This window comes from Lemur catta, chromosome 12 (genome assembly GCF_020740605.2).
Source record: "Lemur catta isolate mLemCat1 chromosome 12, mLemCat1.pri, whole genome shotgun sequence".
Classification (NCBI taxonomy): domain Eukaryota; kingdom Metazoa; phylum Chordata; class Mammalia; order Primates; family Lemuridae; genus Lemur; species Lemur catta.
The window spans coordinates 31734092-31757339 of NC_059139.1; the positions used below are offsets into that span (position 1 = coordinate 31734092).

At 35.8% G+C, this 23248-nt stretch overlaps 1 protein-coding gene across 1 annotated transcript in view; it reads left to right on the forward strand.

Moving 5' to 3' along the window:
• Window positions 1-23248, forward strand: part of ITGA1 (integrin subunit alpha 1) — a 145759-nt gene that overhangs the window by 42409 nt on the left and 80102 nt on the right. Inside the window, exon 2 of the mRNA XM_045566478.1 lies at window positions 12376-12496. Within this exon, the coding sequence (XP_045422434.1) occupies window positions 12376-12496 (121 nt within the window). The remainder of the gene's footprint in view (window positions 1-12375; window positions 12497-23248) is intronic.

A 23248-nucleotide genomic window follows, 5' to 3' on the forward strand; every position in this document is an offset into this window, starting at 1 on the left:
GGGGATCTTAGTCATAAATTTTTTGCATAGGCTGATGTCTAGAAGAGTTTTCCTATGTTTTCTTCTAGAATGCTTATGATTTCATGTCTTACATTGAAGTCTTTTATCCATCTTGAGTGCATATGGAAAATGTGGTATGTGTATGTGTGTATGTGTGTGCCCCCGCATGCACGTACACGTGACAGACAGACAGACACACACACACACACACACACACACACACACACACACACCCCATGGAGTACTACTCAGCCATAAAAAGGAATGAGTTAATGTCTTTTGCAGGAATTTCGATGGAACTGGAGACCATTATCCTAAGTGAAGTATCTCAAGAATGGAAAAAACAAATACCACATGTACTCTATAATAATTTGGAACTAATTGATGGGCACAAAAAGAAGTAAAAATTATTAGAAATCAAGAAGGAGGAAGAGGGAGGAGGGGAGGGGTAAAAACCTACCTAATGGGTACAATGAACATTGTTTGGGTGATGAGCACATTTAAAATCTTGACTAAAGCATTATAAAAGCTATCCACGTAACAAAAACATTTGTACCCCCTTAATATTTTGAAATTTTAAAAATTTTTAAAAAACACATGAAATGGTAACAAGTGATTGAAATCAGGAAGCTTTCTAAAACTGCAATACATGAGCAAAATTCTCCACTACACGTTCTCATTTATCTGCATTGATCTTGCTATATTCTGTTGAACCTTGCTGATAATTACAGAAACTCCTTGGCATTTCTTCCTTACATCTTTATGTTATATTTTCTTTGTGTTCTTGGAAGTAGCTGTTCAATCCACATTTTACATCCTAAAGTGGGTAATGACCTATTTCTTTTTCATCTCTCCTGAATTCTCAGTATTCATGAAATGGAAATGGCCAATGGAAAGTCAGTAAACGTTACTTAATTCCCTGTTTATTAAATTTCTTTCAGAATAAGGAATTATGAGTTCCTGTAGCAGCACATGTGTCTCTTTCTTAATGTAACTCTCAGTCCAATGTGAAGGTAGTTTGCATGTCTCTGAAGATGCAGTGGTCCATCCGAACTAAATAGCACAGAACTAGGATGAGAAATAAAAAACTAGACTGTGGACAAGTAGTGACATTATGGAAGGAGGAACTTGGGAAAACTCTAGCAGTCAGTATCTTTTCTGGCTAGTACTTTTGTTTGGGCAAACTGAACTTTAGCTAATTGTAGGGCCAATTTGATTTTCAGAATCTGGCATTTTTTGCCCTCATAAGTTAACTCTCAGTGATGCACACCAGAAGGTGAATGTGAAATGACAGCTCCTGTAACTAACAAATCACCTTTGGGCATATCTCCACCAGTCTGTTGTTCACTTTGGTGACCTCTGATGTTATCATATCTCCCCTTTTTCCTGTTCAGGCCTCCTGATATCTGCAGCTTCCCACTCCCCTTGCTCTCAGTGTGGCTGAAAGTACTGAGATCGTAGAGAATAGGGAGTGGGTAAAGATAATAAAGACCATCCAGTCAAGTTCTTTTATTAATATTTTATGCCTCCTTGCATCTCTAAAAGACAAGAATGATGTGATTTCATTGTTAAAATAGTTATGAAAATAGGGGAGAACCGAATGAAAATAAGTATTAGAGAAGTATCATGTTAATATATCTTCATGATAATTATACAGAGAAAATTTAAAAGGACTTTTTGTGATAAAATGCTTCGAACAAACAAGAAAATTACAAGGACGATTATAACAAATAACCAGTGTGCCCACTACCCAGCTTTGTAAAATCTAAACATTTTCCTGTAATTGTTTGTTTTTCATAAGACTAAAACTTCATTAGGATTTTTGAGAAAGTCCAATAATGAGGAAATCTCTTCCTCACATTGAATTCCAAACCAACTGGAAAATGACAAAGAATCAGACTGGCACACAGCTGATAAACGCAGTTCCCACTATTGACCCCCAGCCTAGGTGGACTTGCCCTCTCACGCCAGCTAAGACCCTGACGCTGGAAGAACGAAGCAAAGCCTTTGCTTTCTGTAGGCAGGCTTGCTTCTAAGGGAAAATGAGAAAGAGAAAACTGAGCTACCCATACAGTTTCTCCTTCCAGAATCACCAATTACTATGCATGAAAGGAGAGTAGGTTTAGAAATAGACTAATAGGAGTATTATAGCCAGTAAAGCACTCTACACATGGGAGGAAACATCAGGAGTGGGAAGTAAGCATTTTCCTCTAAAAATATACAAAGTGAAAGCCACATTTTTATTTTCTTTTGGAGCCTGTTTTTTTCTTTCCCTCCTCCCAGTCGAGAGGTAACCTCTACCCTGAGTTTTAAGATCTTTGTATGTAACAAGTACTTAGTCACTAGTGTTGTAATTCTAAGTATCAGAATGCTTCCATTTAAGGGAAATATTGGCTGTCAGTTCTTGGGAATATTGCCTATAACATCTGTATTTACTTCAATTTCAAGCTACTCTCATAGACTAATGGAAAGAATGTAAAAGATGATGCTACTAGATAGGAATAGAGTTTGGATCCAAGGATGTTACTGCTCAACTAATGTTTAAGTGCTAAAAGATCATCATAGTTTTAGCAACAACACTTACAGCTAAGGAAACAAAATTTAGAGTTATCTCAAAACAGAAAAGAAAACATCAAAAAGTTATCTCTTTCCTCTGGAAAAAAAAAAAAAACAAGCATTGTACTGACCCTTGCCTTCTGAAATATTTCAACATTCCAGACTACTGAAACTTTTCTTCATCTCTTATAAACAAACCCCAATGTCCTTTAAAACGCTTTCTGATTTATCTTCCAAATGTTTCCAGGTGAATAAAAAGTTATATTCGTTTGGCTTATTTTTTTCTCTTGATAAACTGGACAAGTTTTATGTTGAACAGAGGTACCAAAAACCTCATGAATGAAGGGAATGCTTGGTAGTGGCTGATATAATGGAAAATTGCTATAATAAGTAGCTAGGAAGTAAGAGAAATTATACAGAATCATTTTAATTTAAGTGGCGGTGTATTATTAGGGGCAGTACTGAGCCATCCAGAAAAATAGCCTTTTACAGAGTATAGGAAAATCAATAATGGCATCTCTGGGCTATGAAATTGCTAGTTAAACCTTTGAGGTGACTCTAGGACGAGCAATTGTTTTCTTGTAGATTTTGTCTTTGGTTGGGGTATACTGTTGGAGTTTGCATAGCATTTCATTTTGTTAGTTAGCTTCATGAAGGCCTTAATTTATTAGTGTTAATGATTGACCGCTTGTGTGTTAAACCAGAAAGTATTTAGATAAGCATAGTCAATCAAAAACGAATGTTATAAATCTGTATTCTTTGCCTCCTGCTTCTGAGAAATATGGCAAATAAAACATGAGGGGGGTCAAGGAGAGTTAAGTCTAACATCCCTTTGTTGTCTGTAGCAAAATAAAATGTAGACAGACCTCATTTTATGTGTTGATTGTAGTCTTAAAATCTTACATAAAAATTAAAACATTTTTTAAAGTCTAGGCATACTCTGTTTTTGAAAGAATGTTGTAACTGACTGAAAACACCAGCAACTATTTTCACTCTGAATAATCACAACCTAATTTAATGGATTTTTTATATGTTGAAATTCACTAAGTGAGAAATACTTGTTGTATGTTATAGGTGATATCATATTGCATATGAATGATCTCATTTTTGAAAAAGCTTTAAACTTTTACTCCTCAAATTTCAACAATCTAAATAAATACTTTGAGGTAATATTGATATGTTTATTGAAAAATGTTATGGCTATTCTTTTCCATTTTATATATATATATATATATATTTTTTTTTTTTTTTACTTCTAAGTGTGTTTTCACCAAACAATTTTAGCTCTAAACTCCAAATTGTACAATTAGGGAAAGAGAGAACGGCTTTTTGTTCTTCTTGTACTATTTGGACATTAGGTAACTAGATAATCTTTTTTTCATATTTTGGAATGTCATTCGTTCAATCCCAGGGTTAAATCTTACCCAACTACCCTATACAGTCTTTCCATTGATGCCCTAGAGGCGTGGGGAACCTATGGCCTTGTGGCCACTGTGGCCTTTTGAATGAATCCAAATTTTACAGAACAAATCCTTTTAATAAAGGTATTTGTGCTGTGAAGTTTGGATTTGGTTGAGGGGCAACACTTGGGGATCTAGAGGGCCACAAATGGCCTTGAGGCTGCAGGTTCCCACCCCATTTTATCAGTTTACATATAATTTCTTCTCAGTGAGATATATGAACAAGCAACACATTGCCAGCCCTAAGGTTATTTTTTGTTAGTATGCACAGCAGGTAGTTTCATGGGTCACGAAAGCAAAGAGATAGTACACAAGGTTAAAGAAATGATTTTCTATTTCCTAATTTCCATTGGAGTTATTAAACATATAAATAAACAAACAAAAACAGAAATAGTATAACTCTCTGTCCCCAGTGAAGCAATGAAAGTATGTGAAGTGGTAACTGTGTCTCCCATTAACCCACACCCTTGGACATGTGTATGGCCTTCGAAAGCCCACATTCAAATTATCCAGAAAAAATTAACTATTTAAATAGTATAGGAGAATCAACAATGGAATCTCTTAGTGCCTGGAATTTGAAATTGCCAGTTAAGTCTACTAGGTAAATTGAAAATCATTTATTTTACAGTGCATTACTACCTCTTTGCTTTCCTGACCCTCTAAAGTACCTGTTGTGCACACTAACAAAAATGCCTCAAAACTGGGAATGCCTTACTGTCTTTTATATGTATGTACATATATAAAAGATACATATGTATATGTGTATATATAAAAGACAGTGTGTGTGTGTATATATATATATCACTAAGAAGAAATTATATGTAAAATAATAAAATTCATTGAAAAGATTCCATTAACAAAGGTACCATTTTTATTCAAGTTCTTATACATGCAAAGACTTCATATATCATATTCCTGGGTAAATGCCACGCTGCTTTGTTTTGAAGTGTGATACGCCTTCCCATATGCAGCGCTCTGTGCTGTGCAGTCACAAAAATTAATGAGTTCAGCACTGAGGATGCCAGGGCAGCTGGAGAACGGAGTCTTGCGCTCATGTTGCTTGCACAAACACACAAGTTGTGTTTCCCACAGTGGGATCCAGGGACCCCTGGGGTTCTGCAGCTTTTTTATCCTGTAAAACACAGATACAGAAGATGATGCTGACAGGGTGGAGGAGGTTAGGTTCTGAGACTGTTTAAGAATTTCAGAGATCAAGAGTAGGGATAGTCTGTCAGGAGCTAGCAAAGGCGGCAATTATTTGTGGTGGGAGGATATGGGAAAAGAGCAGATGTCTGTAGATACTACAAAGGAAAATAAACACTACAAAAGAATAAACTTACGTAGAAAAATTTTAAAGGGGGATTTTTAACAAAGGATGTTTGGGAAACACTCTTTGGGAGTTTAGTATTCTGGGCAGTGCTTAAGAAAGGGGACAAGTTATTACAGCCAGAATGACCTTTATACTAAAAGTCTTCATTTTTTTATTTATTCCATCCTGTTCCATTTAACAAACTTGTATTAAACACCTATTACATGCCAAAAATTATTTCTATCAGCCATTTACAGATAGACACATACACACACACTCATTTTGAAGTTCAAATACCATTTGTAATAACTGGAGGGCCACAGGACTTTATCACTAAAAGTCAAAACAATTCACTCACTGCAGCAAGCTGAAGTTAAAAGGCAGCTTCCCAGGATAAAACTTGGAAAAGGCTTGAATACTGAGGTGTTTATTTGGATTGGCTTTTCTGGACTTTGCTTATGGAGGTAGATATCTTGCTGACATATTACCTCATTTCTGATGAAAGAACTTTGGTGAGATTTATTGAGCCAGATTTACTTCTTACATAACTGTATAGGGAAATTCCAATTGTTTGAAGAAGATACTGAATTAGATATATTATTTTTTGCAACAAGTATAGGTTTCCTGTATTTGAGATTATGGTGCCGTTTCCAAGTGCTTATATTGATTTTGTACTGTTTGGTCAAGGCTCTTCTATTTATTTTAATTCTCTTTATTTCCTATATCTTTATCACTAGAGGTCTTTGGTTCCTTCTTCTTCTCAAGACTGCAGTACTATAAATAATCATTTCGTATTTTAAATCAACTGGAATGAGGTAGTACTATAGTTTTTGGACAGATTCAGTTATACTCTGAGTTAGATTTTATCTTTTATAGGAGCCATGTACATCAAAATTGAGATTCAACTCACTTAGCCTATTAAGAGTAATTAAACTAATTAAAATTTCAGATCCATAGGACTACTATTATAAAAATATTTTGTTATATATTAAGGAAAAAGGCTTCCAACCTTTACTACATTTTATTATTAAAATGTTTTTCTTCTAACCCCCTACATGGCCTCAAAATTGAATAAAAGAGAAAAAAGTAAATTTGGAGGTATAGAAAATATTTAATGTATCACATTATTAGTTACAGTGAGCATATATGACTTTAAGAGTTTATACCATTCAAACAAAGGTGAATGAACTCTCTCTACCAGGAGGCTTTGGCACAAGAGGCAAGAGCTCTGGATGTACCAGTGCTCAGGTTTGGGGAGTAGAGGAGGCTCTGCAGCATAGAGATCACACTGCCTAGGTGTGTTCTCTGACTCTCTCAGGTGGCTCAGGACTGTGACTTAATTAGTACAGCCTGAATATACCAGAAAGAGTCACTGCCTGGTCACCTTGTCTTTGTAATAGACTTGCAAACCTTGAAATAAATAGGTTAGAGGGGAATAGATTGTCATTGAAATGAAAGAAGACTATTGGCTTAGATCCTGAGTGATATGATAAGTACACACCCCATCTTGAGGAAGTGAGATGAGAACCCAAGGGACCTAACTGCAAGGACAGGTGTCATCTGCATCCTCCTCCATGGCTACCTCTTCCACTGGGAAGGCCTGACACCCTCATCTTAGATTTTCTTTTACACATATCATTGCAGCCAGGTTTAGAAAGAGGCAATTTGCCATGGAAATGAGTTGATGAACCCACTACCCCGTCTCCACTGATCTAACACCTCTGTATCACTTTTTGAGATAAAAATCATCATTAGAATGAGGGAAAAATCTTCTTCTGAAAGAAAACTCAACTACCCCATGGTAAATTGACTCTTTGGATTCTACGTATGGGATCCAGTAGCTCATTTATTGAGCATTGTCTATTGCTACATGCATAATTTGTATTTCTCACAGCAACCAATACCAGCAAGTTATCTGTAAGCTCCTTTTAAATATAATAAACAGGCTCATAAAGGTTAAGCCACTTTCCATATTTTTTGTGGCTAAGTTGTAAGCTCTGTGAAAGCAAGAGCATCATCTTTTGACAACTGTATTTTCAGGGCCTAACATATATCTAATCTAGCATAAAGACTTGGTTATATTTGTGGAGTGGTTAAATATATGAATGATTTGATAAATAATATAGATGAATGGACTAGGTTTAAATCTTGGTTCATACACCTCCAAAGATCACCATCTTTCCCTATCACTAAGGAATTTGCTATAAAAACCATTAATTCACTGTAAAAACATAAAAGTATTATCTCTTATCTTAATCTTGTTTCATTATTTCACTCTTTATATTAAAAATAATAAAAATGTTAATTGCATGATTTCTCATATTTCTATATTGGATAAACGTGTAGGAGGTTATGAAAGAAAGGAATAATGTTTTAGTATGTCTCCCTTGTCACCATTTATTTGATACCCTCTTGTCTTGGGCTTAAAAATATTCCCATCTAAATATTGCAAGATCAGGATTTCTGGACCACCTGATCAAAGACAATTTTCTTCATTAAGAAACAAGCAGACTGCAATGACCCTTCTTGGAACTCAAAGGTGTATAGAGGAAGCAGCCATCCTTCAACCGGAGTGGAAGCTCTCTGGAGATGCACAGACTGTGTCGCTTCCATTCAGCTTTTCCTGCCACTCCTACTCTCAAATTTTCCAAAGCTACAAGATGATTATGAGTGCCATGAGACATTAGAGTATTGTTTTGAGCTGGGTTATTATTTTTATTTATTGTACAAATTCAATAGCGCTGTAGTTAAAGAAAACCTATGATTGATCTCAGAAGACCAGTTTTGAAGTCCTATCTCTGCCATTAATAGCAGCCTAGCCTTGGACAAATCACTCAACTTCTCTGAGCTTCAGTTCCCTAATACACAAAAAAGACAGGAATGTCTGCTGCCCTGCCTGACCTCCACAGATTACTGAATAGTGCAATACAACTATTAATATGAAAATGTTTGTAACCAGAAAACACTACAGAACTTTAGGTTGCTTCTCCCTCTCTTTCTTTGATCTAGTTGTCTTATACCTCAGATTCCATTCTGGGGTATAGAAATTGCACAAAATGATTTCTTTCATGAGAGATACCCTTCACTATCAACAATCCCATCTTCCTCTTCAGTTTTTAACCCTTAAATGTACAACATATATAACCACATTTGAAGGGGAGCAAGCCTTTTCATTTCTTTTCTACCTAAACATGTATGTTCTAGCCAAAGTCCTTCCCAGAGATTTGATCTGGAACCTGTAGCCATGACGTCTCTCCTTTCTCAGCCTTCCCCCAGCATCCCCACCAGGCCATTACCAGTGCAGAGAAGCCTCCTCCCCCAATTTTCCTCTCAGGAGATGGAATTACATGGACTAAGAAGTGGCCTCTCTTCTAAACCCAACCCTATATCACCTTTTACTATCCCATTCCTGTTTAGGGCCAAGATGCAAACATTGAAATCAGCGTGAATGGTGGTTATCATTTCCTGAGCTTCCTTCTCCTCATCTTCAGAACGGTGATAATAATGTTATTTAATAGTAGAGTTATTGGCAAATGAAATGAGAGTAACATATAGTAAATACACAATATAGTTATTATTAGCAAGGGGAAAAAACCTCTCTCTTGCTGGTACATGTGAGGCCAGAATTTACTTTTGACATCAGACTATTGTCTATATTTATTTCTCATCATTTTTGTTATTTTCCCTATATTTGCTTTTTTTGTTGTTGTTTTTTTGGGCTTTGGTTGTGAATAAGTACCATTTTGCTTTACTTCTAGTACATAAAGTTCCAAAACAAGTTGGTATAACAAAATGAATATTGAACTAAAAGTTATGTGAAGCTGTTTTTATTGTTTACTCACTACTTTAAATCAAAAGAACAAGATGTAAACTATGTTTTTTATGTCATCTCCTGCGCTTCAGTCTCCTTGGTGCCTCAGAAGACATGAAAGAGGCTGATTTACAATCAGTTCAGGCAAATTGCCTGTACAATTCTAAGGACAGGAAATGAAAAAAAGAAGTGCAACACACCCCCGGACATTCCACACAACATGTAGAATAAATAAACAGGCCCCAAAAGGAAACCAAAAGTTCTTGGTCTTACTTTGAGGGGGTCCCATGAATGGCTCTTGGGACAGAATATACTAAAGATGATGACATGCTGGAAAAATCCTTCAAGGGGGTGAAATTGACCTTGATTAAAAAGAATCCCCTTTCCCTTTTGTCTAAAGCATGGTGAGTACTTTTAATTGAGATAATTTCCTTTACCTGCATTGACATTATGAAAAGAAGTACCATGTTACAAACCTGTGCTTCTCAAACCTGAACAGGATTATGTCTCGCCTGGGGATCTTGTTGAGATGTATTAGTAGATACTGATTCGGGAAATCTAGGAAGGGCCTGGGATTCTGCATTCCTCACAAGCTCCCGGGAGATGCAGTTGCTGCTGTTCTATGGGCCATAGTTGGTGTTCAGTCACCTTCCTCAACAAAATAATTGGTGATGTGGTTCTGGTCTTTGGCTGTTGAACAGTGGTTTTCAATTGTGGGAAGTTTTGGCCCCACAGGAATTTGGCAGTTTCTAAAGACTGATCGTTACAATTCATGGAGTGCTACTGGCTTCGTGTGGGTAGGGGCCAGGGATGCTGCTACACAACGGGACAGCCCCTCATAACAAAGACCTTTCTGAAGCAAAATATTAATAGTGCCAAAGTTGAGAAATGCTGCTGTGGAAATACATTTTGCACATTTCTCATATCAAATATAGTTTGTTGAAATTGTTCAAAAAATAAATGAATAAAACCTGTGAGGAAAGGATAGGAGCATGTACTGCAGTCATGTGTCACTTAACAATGGGGATATGTTCTGAGAAATGTGTCGTTAGGTGATTCTGTCATTGTGTGAACATCGTAGAGTGTACTTACACACCTAGATGGCATAGCCTACTACACACCTAGGTATGCGGTGTAGCCTGTTGCTCCTAGGCTACAAACCTGTACAGCATGTTAGTGTACTGAATACTGTAGGCAGTTGTAACACAGTGGCAAGTATTTGTGCATTTAAACATATTTAAACAGAAAAGGTACAGTAAAAATATGAAATGATGATCTTATGGGACACCACTGTTGAATATGCAGTCCGTCATTGACCAAAATGCTGTTATGCAGTACATGACTGTATTTAGTTTTCAGTAAAGAGTAAGCTGTGTTTAAAACTGTCTTCAAATACATGAAAGACTATTACGCAGAAGATGGTAACCAGCTGTTCTCCATCACCCTTGAAGAATGAACAGGAAATGTACATAAAAGGACCTGTGCTATCCATCCCTTCTTTTTTCCTTCCTTCACGCCAGCCAGGCAAATCTCTTCATAATCTTGCAACCATATTTGTCTTGTCCTGTGTCTTATTACTTGTAGAGACCCTCCAAAATCCTGGGCACACATTTTCTTCTCACTGCCAAATCTCCTCCTCTTAAAAATCTAACTTGAAAATTTCTATCTCCATAAAGTCTTCCTTGACTAAGATGAAATAGTTACCAGTTCATCTCTAACTACAGCTGGCATACATCTTCCTTCAACATATTACCTTTCAGTACACAAATATGTTATTGCTCATATGTGTATAAGGAGCTGTGCTAGATTTTGATAAGGGATAAGAGAGATGAGTAAGTCCCTGCTTTTAAGAACTTTCCAATCTAGGAGAAAAAAATCTCACACAGATAACTACAATGTAGATAGCATTTAATGATTATCTCTATGAGAGATTTCTTTAAAAAAATTTAAAAAGAAGGTTTTAGTAGTTAGATCACTTCTAGGAAGGGGAGATGAAAAAAGAATTTATAAGTAGATATACACAAGTATACATTTTGCTTGTTTCCTTGAAGAATAAATTTTCTCCAAGTTAAGTTGCAATCCTGTGCATCAAATAAGCCCTTAATATTGTTACCAAAATTTGAAGATTATGAATTAGTCTGGATTTAGACTATATTTATTGGAAAGTTTCTAGTGAGTAAGGATTAAGAGATTGGAGTAATTTCACACACTTGGAAGCTATAAGACTAGGAAAGAGAATTTTTCAGGATTCACGTGGCTATATTGTGGCCTTCACAAAGGAAACTGAATTTAACCTCCCCTGGATGGACCTTATGGTGGTCTGTGATTTTATAAGGCAGTGCTCTTTGGGAAGAATCCTTAGTTACATCTGTGAGGGAAATATTTTGGAACTTCACAAGTAAGCTTTAAAAAACAGTACCAAGGAAGGAATTTGTCACTATCCATTTGAGGGAATAATTCCAGAACTTATTAAGAGTTTCCAATACCTGGACTACAGGGAAATTGAAGGGAATTAAACCTCATCGAATATGTCATATGTGCCAGGCATTGAGTAAACCCTTTAGATATGTCATCTGATTTAATCTCAACAGCAACCTGTGAGGTTGTCACCAAAACAACATTGTAAAGAGCCCTCAGCATATCAGCATAAGTAAGCTTCCACCCATTGCTTGATTAGGAAAGGGAAGCAGAGCAAATCTCAGACCTGCATAGAAAGTCATCTGGGTGGAGACGATCAGTTTGCCTTTCCCTGTGGAAGCAGCAAGGAAAAAGTTTTTTCTCATGAGGGCTTTAAATGGTGATACTTGCATCCTCTGTAGTTGAAATGAGAAAATGAGGCTGTTTACAGTTCATTGCTGGCCACGGTTTGCTGTGGGGCTCACTGCTGGAAAACTATCTGCAACTGTGTTAGTTGTGTATGAGTATGCATTTCTGCCAGCTCTTTTCCTGCACATTCTGAAATCTTTAGCTCTGGGGATAATGCAAATACTAAATTACTATGGAACTTTGTTTGAATGTTAACACTTGTATTCTTTAAAGCCATTATGTTGATTTTCAGTAATATAGTTAATATTGAAGAGCTTCCCTGAGGTTCTCATTCTTTGAGCTTCATTGCTTTTTTTTAAAATAATAACACAGCTTTCAATGGTTATCTTAAGAATGCATTCCATAATTCAAAACATGATGGAATCTTGGTTAACATTGTGTAACTGGCCTTTGTTTTGTTTTCCCTCCTAAAGTTTTTCTAGGCTTCTGTGCATCATTCAATGTTGATGTGAAAAATTCGATGACTTTCAGTGGTCCAGTGGAGGACATGTTCGGATATACTGTTCAACAATATGAAAATGAAGAAGGAAAATGGTAAGTCAGTGAGTTTTGTTGTTGTTGTTTAGTTATTTTACAAGGTAGTGGAAAATATTACTTGAGTGCAGTTTGTTTTATGAATGAAACTTTTACAGAATGAATTGTTTATGGTAGAAAATGCAGTCGAATCGTTTAGTAATGGAAACTGACTTAAAGTAAAAAAGGAAAAATTTCTTGGCAATATTAGAGGAAGTGGTTAGTGACTTCTGTTGAGGCCTGAATTGACCTCAAGGAAGATCTTTTCCAAAATAGTCTTTATCTGGTAATTATGTTATTTTGGCAAGAGTTCCTCAATTGTTCTCATTTTAGAGTAGCTTGAATACACTAGGCTGAAATTTAGCAGGAAGATTTAGGAGGCAGATGAAATGGTGCTTTGAAAGGGTTAATATCACTTCCATAATTTGAGGCTTATATTTTGGGGCCTTTCCTGATCTACTCAGCTTGGTCTAATATCTAATGAACCTCACTGGAGTTCTTTTATACACTTTTGAGCCTTTTAATATTGGTTAAGGTCATTGTAGGTATGGTTTTTAAAACATATTTAACTAGTGAAAAATTATACAGTCTGAATATTAGAACTCTCTTACTTTATATTTAAGGTAATTTTTTAAGCAAATTTGATTGTCTAATTGTACATTATAAAAAAAAGAGGTAAATTTTGCTTCAGCTTAATAGCTTAAGCTAAACAAGTCTATTTTTCTAATAACTATAATAATAAATAAAAAGAGATTTATATCTACTGGGATAACAGAGATTTATCAGTCTACCATACTTGTTTCACAGATAAAAAGGTGTGACTTTTCTGTATTTTACTTTATCTTTTAGACTTGGTTAATCTGATAATTCCCTAAGACTATCAAAAGTAATAATTTGAGTTCTCACATTTTCTAAGTACAAATATCATGTGCTAGGTGTAAAATACAATGTGTGGAGGTGCTTCACTCTTCTACTCTCCTTGAAAATAGCTCAGATGAGAAATCTAATAATAGATTATGAGTTTTTAGATCCTCTGTCCTTTTCTCCTATATTCTCCATCTACTCTGAGCCCCAGTTTTTAAGGTTCGATGGACAATTTTATTCTTTTAGGAATTATACCTGCCATTCAGGGAGCTCTGCCTCTGGAAGAATAAGGGTGTGGACCAGTTGGTCGGGTTCTCTTCATGCATAAGCTATAATAAACTAAAATGCACTATGTGTTTTTCTTAAAAAGCTTAACTTTTTATATTAAACACATATGAGTTAGTTTTTACTAATTATTAATAGTCACATAAGTCTAAAAGAGGAATATAGTAAATAGCAAACTTTAAGAGAAACCATCTACAAAATGAAGTGTATTTTTAAAGGAGAGTTAAATTTTATTAAAATATTGTATGAAATTCTCATTTTCCCTTTCTGATATGGGGAAAATCTATGTTTCCTCTCTCATCTAGTCCTGTCTCTCTGATTTTGGAGCAGTGTGATGTCAGAAGTCCATAATTATCTGAATGGACTTTAGTAGAGTAAAAGGGGTATATATTTCTTCTTAGGAGTGTCTGTGGACCCATTTGTTCTCTTCAGTTTCTGTCTCTCATTATAATAGCCTATCTTATTGGGAGATTTCCACCTTCCAAATTCTCCAGGCCCTCTCTTTCAAGGAACCAGAAGGCAAAGGAATGAGAAACAGAAATCAGGCCTGAATGAGATCTTGATGTCATGATGAATATCCTTCCCAAGGTTGTTTTATCTTTGTAAAAAGTGAAAATATAGATGAGAAAAAGAAAGACAGGTCAACTTTAGGAAAGAAACAAGAGTGTGCAGATTGGACAGTAAGAATACAGTTGCAAAACAAAAGATGTTGCTAATGCTCTGTCTGAATGAATCTATACTGAATTGAACTTTGGGCAGATCATTCAGAATTCTATATACATTTGTGAGGTAAAATGTTAATAATAAGATCTCAAAGACCTCTTTGAGATCACAGACCATGCCTTATATATCTTGTTTCAACTCACAAAATCTAGCTTAGTTGGCACCATAAATGTTTATTGGTAAGTTAAACTTTTTCTTTAGCCATAGTGTAAATATAGATCAATCAAGCAACAAGTATTATATAATATATCTTGTGTCTGGCATTATGCTAAATTCCATGGGAGATGTAAGTATATTACTAAAACAAATATAAAAGCTTTACTCTAATAGAGGACATATATGAAATAATTAGGAACAAAGAATAGTTCCAAGCAGTGTGGAATAGCCTATAAATCAATGGGAGTTTGAAACAGGAGGAGATGATTATTTGTTCTTGAAATGAGCCTTGAAAGATGACTTGACTTTTAATAAGAGGGAAAAAAAGTGTCACGCCAAGCTGGGAGGCCACATAAGCAAGGGCATAGACTTGAGAATAAGTCAGTGTGTTGGTAGGTAAACAGGTCTTATACTGGGATGGTAGAAGAAGGAAGGATAGTGGCAAACCCTAAAAGCCAAACAAAGGATCCCAGACCTAAGAGGGAATTGAGAAGCCATTGTAGGTTGTTGTTTCATGAAAGTTAGTTTGGGAAATGAAATATAGATTAGATTGGACAAAGGAGTGTCTGAAAACTAGGAAATATAAAGACAACCAAGAATTTTAATCTAGTACTTACGGATGAGGCCCCAGGATGGATTAGGGACAATTGGAATAAAAAAAGATATACCCAAGATAAATTCAGGTGAATCATTAAGTCTTAGTGGAAGTTTGGAAATGGCAAAATGAAGGTGTAAAAGAGGTCAGGTAGATTCTAAAATTTCTGAACTGGCTCATTGGGAAAAGGTAGTCATTTATAGAGAAAGGAAAATCTATTTTATCAGGAAGTTGATGAGTTTGGTTTTAAACAGCTTGAGTTAAAGGTAAAATCTAGGTAGTTGGAAACCTCAAACTGGAATACAGATATGAGGGAGAAGTTGATGTTAGGGGAAATGCCTAGAGAGAAAGGACTGGTTTGAGTGCCCACCTGCAACCCTTAGCACTGTCCCCCATCTAGTGTGGGATCTTACACATAATATGCACTCAATGATTATTTGTTGGCTGAACAGCAATCTAATTGAACACTCTGTTACCATCAATGAAAAAACAGACATACAAAAAATAAAGTTAAAATTTACTCTCCTAGGGTAATACAACTACTTATGGCCAAAGCTGAAAATAGATCTCAAATGTCTCCACTCCCAGCTTTGTGCCTTTTTCTTTATTAGAACTATATGAAAAAGTAAATGTTGATAATAACTGTCTTTGTATAATAGCAAGTTCCAGACTTTACATATTAATGTGTGTAAGAGTTTGAATGTAGATGATATCAGACACCTTGATTCCATTTTGACTTTCCATATTTATAGTGATTTTATGGAAAAGTGAAAAAACCAGAGCAACCAAAAAGATGAGGCCTAAGAACTTACTTTAAAAGTAAGCAAATAAAAATACCTAAATTTTCAAACCTTTAATGATGGCATGGTAGCAGCATATTATTCTAAAGAGATCCAGGCACCGGTAATGCAAAATAAATTGTAGAATATGTTTGAATATTCTGTAAGTGTTTATAAAATCAGATAGAATGCAGACTTACTTTGAGAGATGCATTATGGAGTCACTCATATTTTAGGGAACATGCATTTTGTTATTTAATTATCTCCAAAGGTGGGCACCTTCATAAATACCATTCACTGCTCATGTTTTGAAAGTTCATCCACTTCATATTTAACAAATTTAAAAAGAAATCATCCTGACCCATCTTACATACATTTAGAATGCCTAAAAGAGCACTTGTTGGCCCATTATATGTGCAGTCTGTGTATTTGTAAAACATTACTTTAATTCTTTTGCAAGAATTAAAAGTTAAAAGAAAAGGTAGCTCTATGTCCGCTTTACCTTTCAGAAGTTTACTGTAAAGTAGAATTTATTTTATATCCTTCGCTCAGAAACCACATGCTTTCTCAGTAGCAGAACACATTATACCTCTGATTTAAATCAGCCGTTCGTTGTTCATGTGGTTAGCATGAGCTGCAGCATCCAAGTAATTGTGATGTGGTTCAGAAGAATTCAGAAGGAACATAATTGGCTTAATAATTTTCCTTCAAAGAGAAGAAATTTAAACATTCTCAGCACTTCACAAGATTTCACTTCCAGATTTCCAGACATAGTGGTATTCATCAGCGTGGCAATGTCTCGGCCACATGGGAAAATGGGAGATGTTGGTTTGGGGCTTTCCACTCTCTGCTGTTCCTTTGCTTCATTCCTTCCAGCATCTGTGCCTACCCTTTTAATTCCTCTTCAAGCAACCTCTCTTGAGGGCTTCAGTGACTTCAATGGGCCTCCTTTCTCAAAGTAGATTTTCAGGATGTGGATCCCTCACTAACCAATCCTCAACCCAATGTATATCAAAATATGTTGATCTCATGCCTCTCACCTAGAGTATCCTGCCTTATGCCAGGTAGGGCTACCAGTGGGCTCACGGGATTGAGGCCCTATTTACAATACATGTGTGTGTTTTAAATAAAACCTATTCAAGCTTGGAGGGAAAAGACATTTTAAAAGTTCTATAAAAGTTTCTGTTATAGATTTTAATATGTTTATTTTACATTGCCTTTTGAAGTTTAAATTCTTTCTTTGCCAAACTTGTCATTTCTTTGGCTCACCTCACTCCCACCCTTCTATCTTTCCTGACCAAAAGCACTGCAGCTAATGGGGTCATTGTGTAAGTTTCATTCTCTGAGATGACCAAATGCTTACTTCATTTATTTAAAGATAAATTGGCTGGCAGGAGGTGCTTGGCACTCTGAGAGTGACTTTGGTTTGATCTATGTATTAGATATCAAGAAAGAGGTGAAAAGGGTATTAATGAAATGATGTAAATATGAGACATTCCTCTCTAGGAAACCATCTTTTATGGGGGAAAAAGCATAAGTATGAAACAGAGACATCAGATACCATCTACTCTTCAAATAAATATAATAATGGGTATAATAACAAGAATGACTGTTGTTAATAGCAGAAATTTCTGTTTACTAAATTTCATTATAACTGCAACTTTTTATGGAGAAAAGATGTTTTTCTCACTTCAGTTATTCTTGAATTCATCAGGTATTTCTCTAGACATCAGTAATGACATCCAAAACATTATTTGATCCTTTTAATCTGAACACAAGTCATTGAAAAATGCCATATAAAAAGCAAAATCTACTAGAAATAAAATGTAAGAAGTTAAAGCCAATTTGCATTAAATTTTACAATAATGATACCCATAGTTTATGAAACAATGTGATTTATGTCTTCACACTGACCCTGTGGTTGGGGTGAATATCATTGTTATCGTCTTTATTTTTAGACAGGAAACTGAGACTTGGAAAATGAATGGCCAAAGGTTTAATATAGGAAGCATGTGACAGACTGGGCTGGGACATGGGAAACCAGCCTTCTGACTTTTCAGCCATTTCTCTGCCTCTCACAACAAGGATTCTCTAGAAACTTGACCTGGGGAAATGCCTTCTGTCACCCATGGCATTCTGCTTAAGCAAAATATACAGCTTCTAAAATGGAAAAAAAAATTTATAATTCAGTCCTCTTAACTGGTTACGTAAGTCTAAAATTCCCAAAAATGCCTTACTCAGATTCTCAGAGTATTTGACACAGTCATTAATTAAGTCATTCAATAAATATTTACTAAATGCCTATTTTGTACCTGGCACTGTTATAAGTGCTAAGGATATGTGAGTGAACAAAATAGAAAAAGAAATCCCTGCTATGGTAGAGTTTATATTCTACTGGGGAATAGAGAACATAAAATAAATAATAGACTTAATAAACAGGTAGGTTTTAGCATATGCCAGAATATGATCAGTGCTGTGAAAAAAATCTGAGCAAGATAACGGAGTTGAGAATGCTGAAGATTCCTGAAATTTCATCAACCCTATACTGATACTTTTCTAGGAGCTTGATTTGTTTATGCAGCTTGAGAAGCGTGAGACTTACTTAGGATTCAAGTGGTAAGATATATGTAGTTTCATGCTTGTTGTTGAAAGTTTCATACCTATTAGAACAGTCAGATCCTAAGAAAATACACAAAATTAGCAGTCCTGTGTTCTGTTAATCTACTATCTGCCCTTGGTGCCAACTCCCAAACTCCCTGCCTCAATCCTGGGCTACTACACTCTACCACTTTCTAAGCTCTTACACCTCCGTCTTTCCTTGTCTCAGTATATGTAATAGTGCATGGTTCAGGTTGCCCTAGAGATCAAACATAAACTCCAGACTTTTTCCTTCAAAGTCTACTGCTTACCAATCTCAACCTCCCTGCTACAATGTATATGGAAACTTTATCCTGTGTTCTAGCCACCCACACTTCCTTGTCTTACTCCACTTTCAGTGTTCATTCTCCTGCCTCCAGGCTTTTTCCTGGGCTATCCACAATCTCCTTTCCCTTCTGCCTTACAATTAACAATAGCTTTACTATTATCATGCCATTCAGAAACTCACTTTTCATTGATTATACTAGATAAATCCTAGATTCAATGGGTGGAAAAATAGAATCCACCTCTTGAAACAATGAGAGTCAAAGTTATGTTGCAAAAGCCTACACAATTCCAAACTAACTACTACACTTGCAAAGCTCCCAATACTGGCTATCCAGAGACCCACCTAGAGAATGGTGGCCCTTCTCCATTTCTCAGACAAACCTGTCCTTCCTGATCCACCCTGTCTACCTGCTCAGGGATTCTATTCTCTCTCCTCTGACATCAGCTTTTCTCGTTACTGTTTTTCTCACATCATTTAACCATATGCAGATTTCCTCCATAATAAACTTAAACTCACCTCAAACCCATAAGGATTTGCCATTGCCCTGAAGAAAAAAAGCCCACATTCGTTAACGTGGTCCCATCTCCCTCATTTTAATTTTTATTTATTTTTTATTTCAAAGTATTGTGGGGGTACAAATGTTTTTGGTTACATGGATCGCTGTTGTAATGCTCCAGTCAGGGTTAAAAATGTGACCATCACTTACATATTTTACATTGTACCCATTAGGTAGGTTTGTGCCCATTGCCTCCACCCCAGCTCCCCCCTTATTGATTTCCATTGAGTTATACTTCCCTCTATGCACATGTGTGCTCATCAGTTAGTTCTAATTTAATAGTGAGTACATGTGGTATTTGTTTTTCCATTCTTTAGATACTTCACTTAGGATAATGGCCTCCAATTCCATCCAAATTGCTGCAAAAGGCATTAAGTCATGCTTCCTCATGGCTGGCATCTCCCTCATTTTTAGCCAAGTTACTTGAAATGAAGTCTGCTGTTAAACTCATGGCTCCCACTCTCACCTCTCATTCTTTAAATTCTTTCCTTCTTTGGCTTCTGAAACACAAATTTCCTGATTTCCTCTCCCTCCCTGATCACTTCTACCTAGTTTTCTTCTTTCAGTCATTGAAACCTTAAATGTTATTTTTTCCCCAGATGCCAGCATTCAGCTCTCTTCTTACTCTATACTCTTTCTAGGTGGTAATAGTGCTAAGGCCTCAACCTCACTCATAACATGGTCGTAGATGTTCTGCATAGTTTCTGAGATGGTCCCTAGCAAGACTGAGCTCAGTTGCTGAAATAAGTAACCCATTATCCATGTGCACTTTATTGGCTTTTCTTCCTTCCCTCCATCGTTTTCCCCATCTCTACATTTGTGCATACTTGTAATTGCCTGTACCAAACTACCTGTACCAAAGTTTTTGTCTCAGATCTGCTTTTAGGGGAATTCAAACTAAGACAGTTTATATCCTAAATATTTATAGAATTGGTTCTTCTGTCCATTCTACTTCCTTGATTCAAATCCTCATTTGGATTACTTTAGGAATTCTTACCTCATCCCTAACTCTAATTTTGCTCCCCTCCAATGTATTCATGACACTTCAAGCAAATAATGAGCTTTATAAATCAAAGAGGCAATCATGTCATACCCTTCTGTAAAAGCTCCAGTGGTTCCTAACTCCTCCCCTCCATATGATGAAACCAAAGTTCTTAAAGTGGACTGTGAGAACATTCTGGTTTGAACCCTGTTTACCTCTCCAGCCTCAACTTCTACTCCAGCCTTACTGAGCTGCCTGCACTTATCAAAGAGTGCTGTTCTTTCTTGCTTCTAAGACTGCTGAAGTTGCACCAAGTTCAGACCTGTGCAATATTGCAATAATATATTTAAAGTTTTTCTTTCCCCTCTAACTTTGAAGCAACCTAAAAAATTGTGTTTTATCTATTTTTATATTCATTTTATATCCCCAGCATCTGGTACAAATGCCCAGCATGTAAAATGTTCTTAATAATATTAATTAATATATCTAGCCTTATTAATGCTTTCATTAATAATAGGCTCACTTCTTTTCTCTAAACTGTTTTTAACTATAAAACTAATTTAATCAGTCACATTATAAAAATCTTTGAAAATATTGGGAAAAAATGAATCATTGTCTCCTTAATGTAATTTGTTATGTTTTTGATGTATTCCTTTTTAGTCTGTTTTACATAGATGTTAGTTGTATAATCATCTGAAAAAAGATATGATAATTATAAAAAGAACTAACACTTGGATGGCACTTACTATGAGCCAAATACTGCTCTAAGCATTTTATATACATTAACTCAATTAATTTTCTTGATGATCCTGTGAGATAAGTATTCTTACTATCTCCATTTTATAGATGAAGAAACTAAGGCAGGGTAATTGACTTATCCTAAACCATACAACTAAGTAAATGGTAAAGCCTTGATTTGAACTCAGTAAGTCTGAAGTCTGTCACCAAACTTTATGCTACATTTCATGGAGAGGATTAAATTATTTAGTACATGGAAAGCACTTAGAACAGTGTCTGGCACAAGTTATAAATTCAATAAATGCTAGCCATATTATTATTGGTATTGTAATGAGTATAGTATAGTCATTTGGTATCTTTCACTTTAAATTAGATCATGGGTTTTCATGAAATTAGGTAGGTTTTCACTTTGAATTAGATCATAAATATTTTTCATTCTACTGTGAAATCCCACTAACTACTGTTTTTATGACTTCACAATATTCCATAGAATGACCCTGCGATAAGAAGTCTCTGTTTACCATATTTCTTTTAATGTTTCATAATTATATATAACACTATGAGCATTATCTTTATGCATTAAGCTTTTCTACCCTTATTTTAGGTCATTATTTTTAAGGATAGATTCCCAGAAGCAAGAATTATGCATTAAAGGGTTAGAAAATGATTATAGTTCTTTATGGGCATCAGAAATGGCTTTCCAAAGGCATTGTATTATTTTATTTTAGGGAGACTGTTCAATAACAATATTTATAATTATTTTAAAACTTATTCCCATTAATACTAGTTTGCCCAAAGGACCTACACAAAATAAATCTCATCCCTTTTCAATATGACAGACTTTCAACTATTTAAATTTTTAGAAATGTATGCCCCATCCACTTGTACCTCAATACCACTTCTCAACTCTCCCTCAGACATTCTTTCTCCAAGCTAAGTATTCCCAGCTTTCCCTTGAGCATCTTTTGTCTGACAAAACTACCAGACTCTCAGCCTTCTGATTCATAGTCTCCTAAATACATTCCATTGTGCTTATGTCCCTCTTAATTTGGAGATTCCAGACATGGCCTGACCAACGCAGAGCACAGAGGGGCTATCACTTTGCTTGACCAGGGCATCTATTTCCAGCAATGCAGGCTAAGGTCACATTAGCATTTTTGGCACTAAAATACACAGTTGGCTCATGTTTACATGCTGTCAACTAAATCTCTTATGCCTTTTTCACATGAACTCCCATTAAATAAGGTTTCCCACATCCTGTACTGATATAAATAATAGTATGTAGTTAAGTGAAGTCATTTATATAGATTCTTATGAAACTTAAGTTTATTTATGTTTATTGTTCCAGTATGTTGAGATACATCTGAATTCCCAAATATGTACGTTGATGTACTTGAGGAGTATTTTTATGCTTTCTGTATCTTCACTAAAGTCATCAATAAAGTTTTAATCTAACACAACCCCAAGTGCAGAGTCTATGTTAAATAATGAGAGATCTTTCATTGCTAGCAATTAGTATCTTTGGATATAGCTATTCAGCTCACAATAAATCAGCAGCTGTGGATCCGCCCAAGTATCTTACACTCAACCACATTCATCCATCCTTTTCCTGAAGAGACTATTACATGACTTGTTGGAACTAAAATTAGTCATGATTATAATTCTTTCTGTTCATTACTATTAGAGTGGTTTTATAATTCTTTCTAAAAGGCAGTATGTGATTTTAACCTGGATCTCTTAACTATCTTTATTTTCTAAGTGCTTATAAACTAGCAATACGGGCCAGGCTCGGTGAGTCACTCCTGTAATCCCAGAGGAGGGAGGCTGAGGTGGAAGGATCCCTTGAGGTCAGGAGTTTGAGACCAGACTGAGCAAGAGCAAGACCCCCATCATTACCAAAAATAGAAAAAGTTAGCTGGGGCTTTGGCATGGGCCTATAGTCCCAGCTATTCAGGAGGCTGAGGCAGAAAGATCACTTGAGCCCAGGAGTTTGAGGTTGCCTTGAGCTGCGATGAAGCCACTGCACTCTACCCAAGGTGTGACAGAGCTAGACCCTGTCTCAAAAAAAAAAAACAAAAAAAAAACTTAGCACATATTAATATTAAATGTTATGATGACCAATGTTTCTATTTTCCAACTTCTCCATGAAATTATCTGTTTCTCATGGGA